Source organism: Lepisma saccharinum, chromosome 3 (assembly GCF_977018435.1).
Source record: "Lepisma saccharinum chromosome 3, izLepSacc3.1, whole genome shotgun sequence".
In the NCBI taxonomy this organism is placed as follows: domain Eukaryota; kingdom Metazoa; phylum Arthropoda; class Insecta; order Zygentoma; family Lepismatidae; genus Lepisma; species Lepisma saccharinum.
The window spans coordinates 83,075,449-83,088,695 of record NC_139231.1 but is presented as its reverse complement, the minus strand read 5'-3'; the positions used below and the strand labels follow the sequence as shown (position 1 = coordinate 83,088,695).

At 36.4% G+C, this 13,247-nt stretch overlaps 1 protein-coding gene across 4 annotated transcripts in view; it reads right to left on the bottom strand.

Moving 5' to 3' along the window:
• Positions 1–13,247, bottom strand: part of LOC145985194 (uncharacterized) — an 84,129-nt gene that overhangs the window by 16,648 nt on the left and 54,234 nt on the right. For all 4 annotated transcript variants that reach the window (XM_083118918.1, XM_083118919.1, XM_083118920.1 and 1 more), the window contains exons 15-17: positions 3,059–3,257; positions 1,548–1,696; positions 605–701 (exon numbers count right to left, since the gene is read on the bottom strand). In XM_083118918.1, the coding sequence (XP_082975044.1) occupies positions 605–701; positions 1,548–1,696; positions 3,059–3,257 (445 nt within the window). The remainder of the gene's footprint in view (positions 1–604; positions 702–1,547; positions 1,697–3,058; positions 3,258–13,247) is intronic.

The window sequence follows — 13,247 nt, the reverse complement described above, 5'->3', positions numbered from 1 at the left end:
ACAAGAACATTGATGGTAAAGTGATGCAAAGGGATATTACACCCAAATTGTCCCAGAAAAACATTTGCAAACCTAAATCTTTGTGGGTGATATTTTAACTTCAAGTATAAGTAGTAGAGGCTTTGGGAGGGTCTGGAGCCTTCCTCATATATCAATCAATCCCTCCCACCTTGAGGTGTAAAAAGTATGTGGTAGTCCTCGAAATGTCGCAAAATAAGAATGAATCTTTAACGCTGTCACAAATCTCAATTAACACAAGAGTAAATAAATAGAGTGGAACCTCAATTTTACATTTTCCTTCATTATACATTCAATATGCATGGTCCCAATAATTTTACATTTTCTCATATTTTAAGTTCTTACACCTTGGTCCCGTGAAAAATGTAAAATCGAGGTTCCACTGCAGTGATGGCCACACGTAAACCTCTAAAATTAGGCATCTTAACTTATTAGGTGGCAGTTGAAAGAGATTATCTGTCTCCTATGAAAGAGTGGTATTAATCTGCCACTGACAACCTGCGGTTATCCTTTTATGCATTAATAAAAAGTAATTAATTTTCGACCATGGCTGCTGTAAATGAATTTAACCACTAAACTTCCATACCTTGCTCTGACAAGGAGACCAGCTTTCCTCGGTGCAAAGCCCATTGCCCTTCCACATTTCCAGTCACAGAGAAGGCCCAGCAGGAACCACAGAATCCCTGAAAAAAAAAAATATATAAAAAAAAACACTTCAAGCATTATGTGAAGGAATCACATATAGTTGTAGGGTAACGTAAAGGAAAGTAACATGTTATCATATTCAGTAACTGCATTGTTACTGTTGTACCAATGATATGATATGTAGAATTTGCACAAATTCTGCACCAAACTTCAAAATTTCTTCCACAATTCACTAGCATTGCACTAGGTTCTCTGCTACATATCCATAACATTTATTAGCCTAAAACTTTTCTGCCATGCTACAAATATTCAGTATTGATTGAAATGTGTGCAATACAAGTAATATGTTGAGTTGAGTTGGTGTTTTAAGTCCACTTTATGCACAGTAAGGCTAATCGGGACTGGACCTACAGTTTAAAGTGGGATCCGAACCACTGTGCCATGTGCCTCCACCGGGTATCGAACCAGACAAGTAAATATAATAACAAAAATAACATGTGGTGCAGCAGAGGTGAGCAATCATTCACCCAGTTATAGGGTGTAGTCAGCATGACAAACCCCCAGTCATTGGTGTAGGTTTCAATGATCGTGTTACACTGCTAATTCCTAGCTCCCAAATTTCCTTACATTGGTGGGTGGCCATTTCTAATTTTTCTCACATCTTGCATGCCTGTAACATTGTTATATCAAGCTATGGGGAAAAAATATTTCAGATTATAATGTATGTCTGAACACTCTATTACACATATTTCCTTCTTGAAAGAATAGGTGATGGGGTACACCCTGCCTGATTTGAGATGGAATTGCCCCATATTAACTTATACCATGGGAACTATGGAAAGGTTGAAGGTTGGCTTTTTAGTAAGTTAATATATTTTACTTACTTGGTCCTTGACTGGCGTCACTGCATTGTAATGTCGCCAATCATATGAAGGAGGTATTGTAATATTTGGAATAGATGCATTCCTCATGTTACTATTTGGCTGTCTTAAATCCGGTCTAAGGCCTAGTAAATGCTTCTTGAACTCCTTCACTGCAACAAAAGTAACAGACTTACATTACTACAACATATGCCTCAGAGCTTTCAATACATATGAATTTATTCTCTTTTCAATTCTTACTACGATACATTGGGTGCCCACATGTATAAGCTGAACCTTGTTTTTGAGACCGTTCCATTTGGAAAAATCAGGTTTTCTTGAAATTTCGGTAAAGGACAAAATCGGAAACAGAAATACTGAGAAATGTGAAAATGCTGCAAATTCCTAATCTTACAATGTTAAGATACCAGGTGAACAAGTGGGGTTGAAGCAACTCTTGGCATTTCTTTCTTGAATTGATGGGCCACTGAAACAAATGTATCTCCTGGCAGTGGACTACAGTGCACATAACAAGGACAATGATGAGTTAAGTGACAACCTGTTAGTGTTATTGGCACACAAATGAAGATGCTGACCATACCACTAGTTTATGAGACATGCTTTAAAAATAAGTATTTATTTCAGTTTATCTTTAGTAAGCCGACAGTTTCCATACTTTGTCGAAGCTGTGGTAAATTTCTTGGTAATGATATTTGGTTTGAAAATCATGCTGCACTGTAACAATTGACTCTATTTTAGCAAATTACAGGACAAAAAGCTTTCTGTTTGCCTAAAAATGCCATGATTGCAAACTACTGCCTCCTAGTGGAGAAACAGGTAAATAAGCCATCTGTCACAAAACAAACTTGTACATTTCCCCTGCCCATTGGCATGCTTTCATCTCTTGTATGTGGGTTTGCTCCCGCATGGCCAAACCTCAAAATCCTTGAGGGACTTACGAAACATGTTGTATAATGCAAGGTGGTTTTTCAGGATAGAGGTGTAAGTTGTAGGAATGTCAGTGAATTTTTCAATAAGTCCCTTACAACAGTAATTCTCTCCTTGCTGTACATAATCAGCTATCAGTACTGCTAAATTTTTACAATGGTACTTTGCCGGTCCCCATAGCAGAGTGGTTAGCACATCGTGCTACAATGCCAGGGGTCTGGGGTTCAAATTTTGGCCTGGCCATGGATGTTTGAGTGTCCCTTCATCAATTTCATCATATCATCACTCATTCCCATCTTCGCAAATTAGCCAAAAGTGGCACAAAAAGGAAAGTAAAATAAAGCAAATCAATAAACAATATAATGGCACTTCAACAAATTTATGATGAAAACCAGTAGCTACATTTGTACATCATGCTGCCACTTGGATTCAGAAAAAAATTTATATTACATTATTTGAACATAAATTCATTACTGTAAAATGTGAATATTTTGTAGTAATGACAAATATTCAAAATGTATTTAAAGAAGAATAATGAATAAATTATTAACATGGCACAAAAACCATTCTCTAAACATTTACTGTACCTGTCAGATCTGCAAATCTGGTGGCTCCGTATGTAGCGGTACCCTGTTCGGTCCTCTGCAAGAACTGTACTTTCTTCATGTTCATTTTAAACACTTTGTAACGATGTTTCAATTCCATAGAATTTGAATATCGCTTCTTGTGTTTCTTCATAAACTCTTTGAATGACGCCATACTCCCAATTGGCTGCTTATCAGTCCTCTGTAAAAATATAACATATATTCTACAATAAGAGATGATGACATTATTCCTCTTCATAGGAATGCAAAGTTTCATGCAAATTTAAGTTACTTTCTAACATGAACTTGACTTCATGGTTTAATGTGGTAATAATACGTAGCTAATGCTTGCTGCATTGTAATAAAAAATATATATTCAAAGGACAGTCACAAAATAAGTTTTCAGTATACAGTGGAAGTTTTTGTTTCTACGGAGACCAAGCTGAAAAACTTAAAATGTGGGAAAATGAAAAATCGAGGAAAAATTGTTCTGTTGGGACCATCACGATTGAATGTATAATGTGGAAAAATGTAAAATTGGGGTTCCACTGTATTTACATTCGTAATACAAACACAGTTGAATTCACTTCTTACACAAATACATGAGTGGCTGAGGAGTAAAACTTTATAACCCACAAAAGTATGAAATCCAAGAAAATGCAGGTGAAAGTTTGTCCAAAACACTATGGCTAAGGGTTACCCAGATGTTCCCGCTGACCATCACCAGTACTAAAGGAACTTTATTCAACATTGTACAGCAGTAGTAGCATTACGATATTACTAAGCCCCGCGACAGGTTAAGTTTGCAGCAACTTTTCACATATAATAGACCCAAACATGCACACAGAATGTAGTCCTGCTCCAATACTGCCGATTTTCTCACTGTCTGTGATTTGAACAGCTCTGCAGTTGAGGCAAGACTTGCATGGGAGATGCTGAGCACCATTCTCACGTGGTTTAATACATAAAATCTGCTTCAAACTTAACCTGTCATGGGGCTTAAGGTGAGGAGGGACAATTTCGCACCAGGCATACATTTATTTAAATATCGTCGGAATTGGCACTGCTACTAAAGAAAATCCACGCATAATTTGAGAGTATGAATTTCTCCCCATGTTGCAAGTGGAAGCGGTTTTTAAAGTTGATTATTAAGCTAGATACCATGTTTGAAAAATGTGATGAATACGTACTTACAGAATTCCATGCATTCCTTATGGAGAGACAACTTCAAATTGAAGTTACGGCTAAACAAATGGGAGTTTCGACTATTTCTAGCAAAAATATCATCGTCAATGGATCCTTTACCCGATCATATATTTTTTTCCGCCATCAGAAGTTTGATATCTCCAAGAAAACGAGTAAAATAATTCTCCTATAAGCGTAATGTATTTCTCCTTGCCTCCTACAGCCATTCTGGCAGTGTTGCCAAACCTGATTGCATAAAAGAGCTACATTTCACCAAGAGCTAAAGATGACTTTCAAGGATCTAGATTAACGAAGGCTGCATAAAGTGTCTCCCAGGGTAAGTTAGGTGTCAGAGGGGTGGGGGCGCTGCTATTACCGTTATCTTTAAAGTGATGGAAATGTATTCTTAGTTATCACCGCCTAGATTTGGCGGCATTACCCATCTCAATAATTTTATGATGTTCATATGAAATAGAAAATAAAGGATTCCCGGATAATAATATTAACATCTTCACCTTAAGCCACAGCTCTATATATAAAAATACCTGGGGAGGAAAGAGGGGTGTGGGTGACACAGCCTATATATGTATATCACGTCACTTGCAAAATGTACACTCATGGCAAAGGTTGGTCCTTATGGGCCAGAGCCAGTGCTGGCATCATGGTGGGGTAGAGGGCGGGTGCCACAGTTCACAGTAACGAGTGCACGAAAGAGCCACATCTGGCTCCAAAAGAGCGAAGTTGGCAACAGTGAACGACAGCTGTCCCAGCGAGAAAGACCTAGGGGAAATTGTCCCTCCTCGCCTTAAGATACAGGTTTTAAAAATAAAATTGATCAATAGCTTAAAATAGCTATTTTATAGTGTATTTCATACCATGATAAACCAATTCACACCTTTTTACCCATATCTTGGAATCTTGAATCCCAATTGGGAGATGTTCTTGAGTTGGGTCACATCAATGATATGCATTTTTAAAATAAATATATATAAATCAAATATATTTAATGTTCTTTTAATGCGTTGATGTGTTTTAAAAATGGGATTATTTCTAATAAATAAATCAAATATGTGGTGTGGAATACCTCATATTTGATTTCAAATGTTTTCCTGTTTTCCATTCACATAATATGTGGCTGTTTTAGCTGCGTAAATTCTTCTCCAACAAAAGTATGTATACTTTCCCGTATTCATATTATTAAATTAAATATACACAACAAAAATGAACAACCTAAATTCTTCGCATCATCAACACAGCGAACCCAAAATTTTGTGGAAAATATTATTCAAAATGTTACTTGCCTATTCATAAGGCAATGATGCATCCTGATCTTAAACGTAAATGTACAACTGCTTCGACATCGAACAAAAGAGCACTAGTTGCTGAACAAATCCTGTATGATCATATTTACACTTCATTGGACATATCAAATCGACCATCAGACATTTCTTATTTTCTTAATATCCTTGAACAACAAATAACAAATAGAATTCGCAATCTGCTTTTGCAACATTCCATAAAATACATTTTATTTTATCAGCTTTTTATGTAAACTCACGTGATAAAAAAGAAAAATATTACCATCATACCATAGCAAACTCTCTGCATCGTGATGATATCTCTTGATTAAATACTTTCTATGACGATGTTTCCCCAGCACTTGAAGAAATGTATCAAAATTTTGAAGGTCGAGGATTGGGATGGTTCCTCTGCGGCACTGATCACGAACTTCGTGCAAAAATAGCCAAATATGTGCCTTTTTGTGGAAACAGTTACATCGACTTACCTCCAGAAATCAAGAACAAGAAAGCAATATTAAATATACAAAATACCAATAATAAATGTTTTCTCAGGTGCATCACTGAACATTCTCATCCAGCAATGCATTGCGTTTTTCAATACGATCGCCTTGAATACATCGCCGAGTTTGAAAAGGTGATATCAGGCATCCAATATCCGATAGATTTTTCAACTATTGACAAGTTCGAAAGGCAATACGAACAAGATAAAAAGCAACCCATTCCCGTGCATGTGTACAGCTATGATGAATATTTTAACATCTATGTACTTAGACATTATCCACCACCGGCTAATGCATGCATTATTAGATTGTTGTATGTTACAAAGAAAAGGAAGCAACATTATTGCCTGATACAAGCTCTGCCACGCTTGGTGAGGAAACAAATTACCACTTGTACTAAAAAACTTAAAATGTGCGATCATTGTCTCACTATATTTTATGGAAGAGGCCTGAAAACAAGCCAAAAGCAATTAGAGCAACATATGAAAAATTGTTGTGGATATCCTGCAGTCCCTTATCAATTTCCATCCAAAACCATACAATTTAATTATAACTCAGCTTTAGTGCAGTATCCTTTTCTAATCTATGCTGATTTCAAAACAATACAAAATGCCTCCTGCATTCCAGATCCAGAAAAGCCCAATTCAACGCATATTTCTAAGCATGTAGCTTGCAGATTTGCTTTGAAATTAGTATGTACCTATGAATAAAATAGTCCAAAGCCATGTTTAGATCGAGGAGAAGATGCTCCGAAAGTTTTCATCGAAACTCTTTGCATGTGGGCAAAAGAGCTTGCTCCGTTCTTACATAGAGACGAACTGATGAAACATCTATCTCACACTGGAACAACAATGCAAACACGACAATGTTATACAATGTTAATTTTGTAAGAAACACTTTGTTTCAAATTGCGACAAAGCACCACCACAATCATCACACTGGAGATTTTATTGTCACACTTTGCAATGCATGTAATTTGAAAATCAAGAAACGATATTTTCTTCTAGTGTTGATTCATAATTTACAAAATTTCGATGCACATCTGTTCATCAAAGAACTTGGATGCGATAAAGAGAGAATTAACATCATACAATGCAGCAAAGAAAAATATATTTGCATAGAGAAGAATGTAAGATTAGATAATTGAAAATTGGTTACTCTCAGGTTCCTGGATTCTTACCAGTTTCTATCAAGCAGCTTGGCTACTCTAGTGAATCAATTAGAAAATGACGAATTCGTACACGTGAGGCAACATTTTTTACAAAAATATGAACAATTTTGCTAAGTTTGAGGAGACTCAGTCACAATCACGAGATGAATTCTACAATCGTATTCAAGACTGTGAATGCAGTGAAAAAGATTATGAACGTGCTCACGAGATTTGGAACATTGAATTGTAAGACCATAGGTGGTTATCACAATATCTATTTAATTTTGGATATGATCTTGTTAGCAGATGTGTTTGAAGCTTTTCGAAAACGTTGCTTTTGAACATATGATTTAGATCCTGTGTACATGTTCACAACACCTCATTTCTCATGGCAAACGATGTTGAAATATACTGAAGTTAAAATCAGACTCCTCACTGATGTTGACCAATTCTTGTTTATCGAAAATGGAAAGCGAGGTGGAATTGTGTAATGTCCTCTTCGACATGCAAAAGCAAATAATCTTGATGCCCCTAATTATATGAATAATCTTTACAGTAAGGTATGACATAATCAGTGGCGTAGCGTTATAGTACGCCCGTACGCCCGGCGTTCCCAGATTTAAAATTTCAAAAATGCTTAAATGCTGTGATTATAAAGTAAAACGTGACTAATTTCATATATGTTTGACCTTCATGGCATTATAATAGCTATTTTTCGCGATCCGCTTGCAACGCTCCACTCTCAACACTCGTTCTAGCATCTCTTTTCAATGCCTTTCCCGGCCGGACGCCGAGCAGGTTCGGCGTACAGGACTCCTATATTCCTTGCTGCCTTTATGGAGGGAAAGCTTCCATTTCTACAGCACGCGCGTAAATGGGCTCTCTTACGCCAGCGTACGAGAGGTCTACCGTGATTGGTTCATGTGACCCTTCCTGCTTTCTGAAGCAGACGACAGCAGCAGAATTCCTACCCGGTTCTTCGCTCTAAGCGCTCATGCAACTCGTGCTGTGTGATGCTACAATACGCAATATTGACTGACGTAACTTTACCAATCTCAAGTATACTGCTTCTTAATGGCCACTGCATTGTATAATTTATCGCACGAACAGCGATGTGTATTAGAAACTAAAAGATCAACACAGTTTTTGTCAAATAAGTTGGTGAAGTCCTCGTGATAGAAATTCAGCCTGTGGCTGCTCTACCACTTAACCCGCAAAACTATTATTTTTTTATTGTATTTTTTCGTTATTATCTAACTACTTAATATTGTGTGAATGGAAATGTTTAGCATTCATTTGAAAACTCTTAATATCGAATGGTCTCTGGAGAAAATTATTTTAAAATGTTTATCAGCATTCTCAAGATGTAATTAACAGTGGTCTGAATTACTAATCGGCACTGTTACGTCAGTTCACAGTGCGCCAAGACGACAGACGTCCCTGGTTCGAATCCCGGCGTGAGCACGGGTGTTCTTTGTCAGTGTCCCTTCATCAATATCATCACTCATATTCATATTCGCAATTAACCAAAAGTGGTAGAAAAGCGAAGTAAAATAAACCAAATCAATCAGTAGTTGGATCGCTCACAACAATGATGTCTACTGTTGTGCAGAGGCGCTTGTGATTCAGGTAGGTTTTTAATGACTTGCATCATGCAGAAAGATATAAAAAAAGGTATAGAACACCAGAGTTCAAAACATCTGTGGCATAGTGAGGCATTTAATTTTCTAGCTAAAACATGCAATGATGATGTTTTATTGGACCCAGCTTACTTCAGGCAAATAATACCTGTGGCGATTAATACCATAAGTAAATTATTAAGCAAGAAAGGGCCGACTCTTCCTTCGGACTTGGCGTTCCCACCCGAAATGTCCATGCTACGCCACTGGACATAATCACACTATATCGGCAATTATGAATGGATGACTTTCGAAGAAGTCGAAAGAAAAGAATTCTTGACATGGTCCGAAGATTATTTGCAAGTTTGTTTCCTGTAAGTCAATCTAGAGTGTCCATCCGATCTTCATGATAAGCATCACGGCTTTGCCATGGCACCCGTTTCTCAACATGTTCCAGGTACGAACAAAACAAAATTGATGCTCACTTTCGAAAATCAAAAAAATTATGTGGTGCATTATCATCTTCTGCAATACTATCTGAAGCAAGGATTGAAGCTTGCAAAAGTACACAGAGGATTGAAATTCTGTCAAAGGAAATGTTAGCACAATATATCGACAAAAACACAGCATGTCGTATGAAAGCAAGCTCAAAAGCAGAGAAAGATTTTTATTAATTATTAAATAATGCAATATATGGTAAATCGATGGAAAAAAAGCAAAACAGAATAAGATGCACTTTGGTATCCCATCCGAAAAAGCAGCTGAAACTCATTGCTGATTCTACTTACAAAAGTTTCACTTGCATCTCTGAAAATTTAGCTCTTATTGAAAGAGCCAATACATTCGTAAAATGTGATATGCCTATTGCTGTAGGTGTTGCTATACTCGAATTATCTAAACTTCCAATGTATCAATATCATTACATCACGAGGCTAAAGTATAAAGAGAATATTGAAATTGCATACATGGACACAGATTTATTTGTCTATGTTTTAAAAACAGATGATTTATAGGATGACCTTGCAACAATGAAAGAACATTTTGACTTCAGCAACTTTCCAGAAAATCTACTATTATTGAGTACTGAAATAAATTAAGAATTGGTAAGATGAAAGATGAGGCAGCAGGCTAAAATGTATTGTATTAAAATGCTTAATAAAATAGAAACTAAAAAAGCCAAGGGGTGTGAATCATACATGTAATGCCAAACGTACAATAGAAGATTTCAAATGGTGCCTTTTCCAAGACAAATCGAAAATGATGACAAAATATCGCATGACCAGCGAGCACCATCACTTGCACACCACAGTGATGAATAAATTGGCACTGGACAGGAACAATAATAAATTTCGAATACTAGATTGCAATATTCACACATTAGAATATGGGCATTGTAATTCAAGTTATCAATGCAAGGATTGAATTAAATAATTTAAAATTGTTCTATAATACGTTCATTTTTTACATCGTACACACATGATTTCTCCACAATTAAAATCACGCTACATATTGTGTTTTCAGGTAACACATTGTGAAATTCACATATAAGTTTAATATTTGTTCAATCATTCACAACCACCTACTTTCTTTTCGATGTATTAATTAAGAATATCGGTCTGCGTAACATAAACTCATATGGATTGTAGTAGTACATATTAATGTTCCCCAGTTCCCCTCTGTCTCTCGCTTGTATGCAGTGTATAATTTTAAATAATCTTGATTTGCTATGTTCAAATTATAATTCTCTCGCGGGAAAACCTCATTACGCCCATTCTTAAGATAAATATTTTTAATTTTGCAATTATCAAATTGACTGTGTCTTTTTCCTGATCATCTTCTCTTCCTGTTTCAAACAGCACAGCTACAAACTCGGGCATGTCATACTGTACACTAGAAAATTGATTAGTTACATCGAAATCCAACTATTTCTGGTTTCTGTATGCATTGGTAAGTGTAAGTGTAAAACTGCAAAGGAATTTGAGGATTTTTCAAGATGTTAGCTTTGTATTTGAGGGCATAGTTTGGTTCACATTCTACCACAGGCATGCATGATTCCATGGATTTCATCACACATTTTGCTGCTTCAGGTAACATAATTGTTGGCTGTTCCATCTGCATTCAATGTTTTGTATCTTATGAGAACATTGTTATCGTTGGGTGCTCTGCGAAACGTAATGCGGAAGCCACCTTTCCTTGTAATCACGATTTCCTTGTAATCGGAGAAAAAGCCAATAACAGTTGCATGGGGAACAGCACTGTGTAGCTTTTTGTCTTGATTCTCGTCCTGGCTTCGAATCCACTTGCTTCATAGTAAGTACTGTTTGCTTTGGATAATTTCAATGTCCCCCCATAGTCGAAGTAATGCCAGGATAGTCAATATGGTCGATGACCGTACGTACCATGCCTCCTAACTTCAATTTGAGAGAAGAGAAAAGTACAAAATTGTCGATGAGTTTCAAATTTACATTGGGAGTATTCTTCACAATTTTATATTTTCACTACATCAAATTTTATGTAAAGATCTGCTCTGTGTGGATGAATGAACCCATCTCCAATATGAACATCAATTTCTTTGTACGGTTCATTAAGGTTAGCAAACGTCCTCCGATTCGGAGGGAAGGACTGCAACTCGGAACTTTCAACATGTTCCATGGTTATTTTTATATATTGATTTCTATCACAGCTGTGGTAGTGGCACCAGCAAAATCAACAACTTCATTTTTCTCGTTTGTGACTGTTATCTCTATGTGATTAATTTTATCCTGCGAAACAGGAAAATAAACTGGTGGAGCAGGACAATAGATGATTGGTTCCATGAACTCGGAACTCGGTTTAAATGTAACAATGATGCTAGTTTCCTTGTGACTGCCAATTGCATTTTCTTCTGCTTTTACGATCATACCTCTCACTACATTGTAGTGAATATTTAATGTTTCAGTAGCTAGAAATTTTGGGATGAAAGTGCTGATGTGCCTGATCCCTGCTTGTAATTTGGTATGGTTCGGAAATCCTAGAAGCTCACCCATCCTAGATAGATCCACCATTTCATTTGTACATACAATCTCTACTCTATGCGTTACTGAATTTTGAGAAAGCAACATGTTATTTGGAAGTTCAGCTTGCAAAGTGGATAAATTATACTGCCTAGGAGAAATGATAATTTTTTCGTTGCCCACATTGATGGTATTATTGTACAAAGTTACATTCGGAATGAGGTACATGCTGTAGAAAGCTCTCAAAGTGATAGATTTCGGATAAATAATATCATTGTGTAGTTGCAATTTGAAGACCGAAGTCTCGCTGGAGACATGAAAGACTCCCATATTTTACGTACCACAGTGCTTTTTGAAAATCTTGTAATGTGATGTGGTGTATTTTAGATAACAATGCAAGCATCAAAATGCAGATGTGACTGCAGGTAACTTGATCAAAACCTTGGATGCGTTCGTTATTGTAATAAATGCTAGAATGGGATAAATACAGTAGTTGACTAATTCTAACGGTGGCCTCCCACCAAAAGAATAAAAAATACTGAAGGAAATATTGTTTTGCTTGTACTAGCAGACCCAGTGTGTACTGATATTTTAGACACATCCAAACTCAGCACACCACATTCTTGCGACAAGGGACCATTTCTAGGTAGAGAATCAGACATGAAGACACCTCTAAAATATTGAATATTAAATATTTGAACTAAAGTTTCAATGTCTTGGTTTTCATTTTTCAATGCTTTGAATTTCATGTCATGACCTATTTTTTTCTCCATGGCCAAATTAAGATGTTTTTGTTCTGCCAATTCAGCTTTATTTTTCTTTGCATCGATGACTGTTTTGGCAATTGCAGCGCTACCTCATGCTAAACTTTCCACAGCAGCCAAAGCTGCTAATATAGCCGGGATACTAAAAATAAATCCACCACTATGTGATGTTTTTCTTATTTTCTGCAAGTTTTTTAATTGGGATGTGCTTAACAATAACTTCATTCCATGTCCTTTGTGTAGACATTGTTGGTCTTCTCTCGCTGCTTTTTTTGTTAGAACAGAATTCAAAGAATTTAAATATTTCAGATTTTAATAAGGCATTTGATAGACTATACCTTTCGGTTTCATACTTTTAAGGGTATTTATTATAAGACCCATCCTAATTTTCTTTTTGTATTCATTGCAATGGTGGTTCCCAGAGCTGATACACATTCACCTAATGATGCATTTCTACTAATAAGATGCCTGAAAGCTGCATTTTCTAATATTTTATCTGCTTTGTGTCTAGCATCAAGATCTGTGTTTTTATTATAAGCGATATCATGCTGTATTCAGTGGATTCACACCTTGATCTCCTCTAGCTAATATTTTATGGAGTTTGGTGCCAGGACCACATTATTGATATCCTGGGATATGTAATTCCAATGGCAATTTATTAATAATATCATTGACAAGAC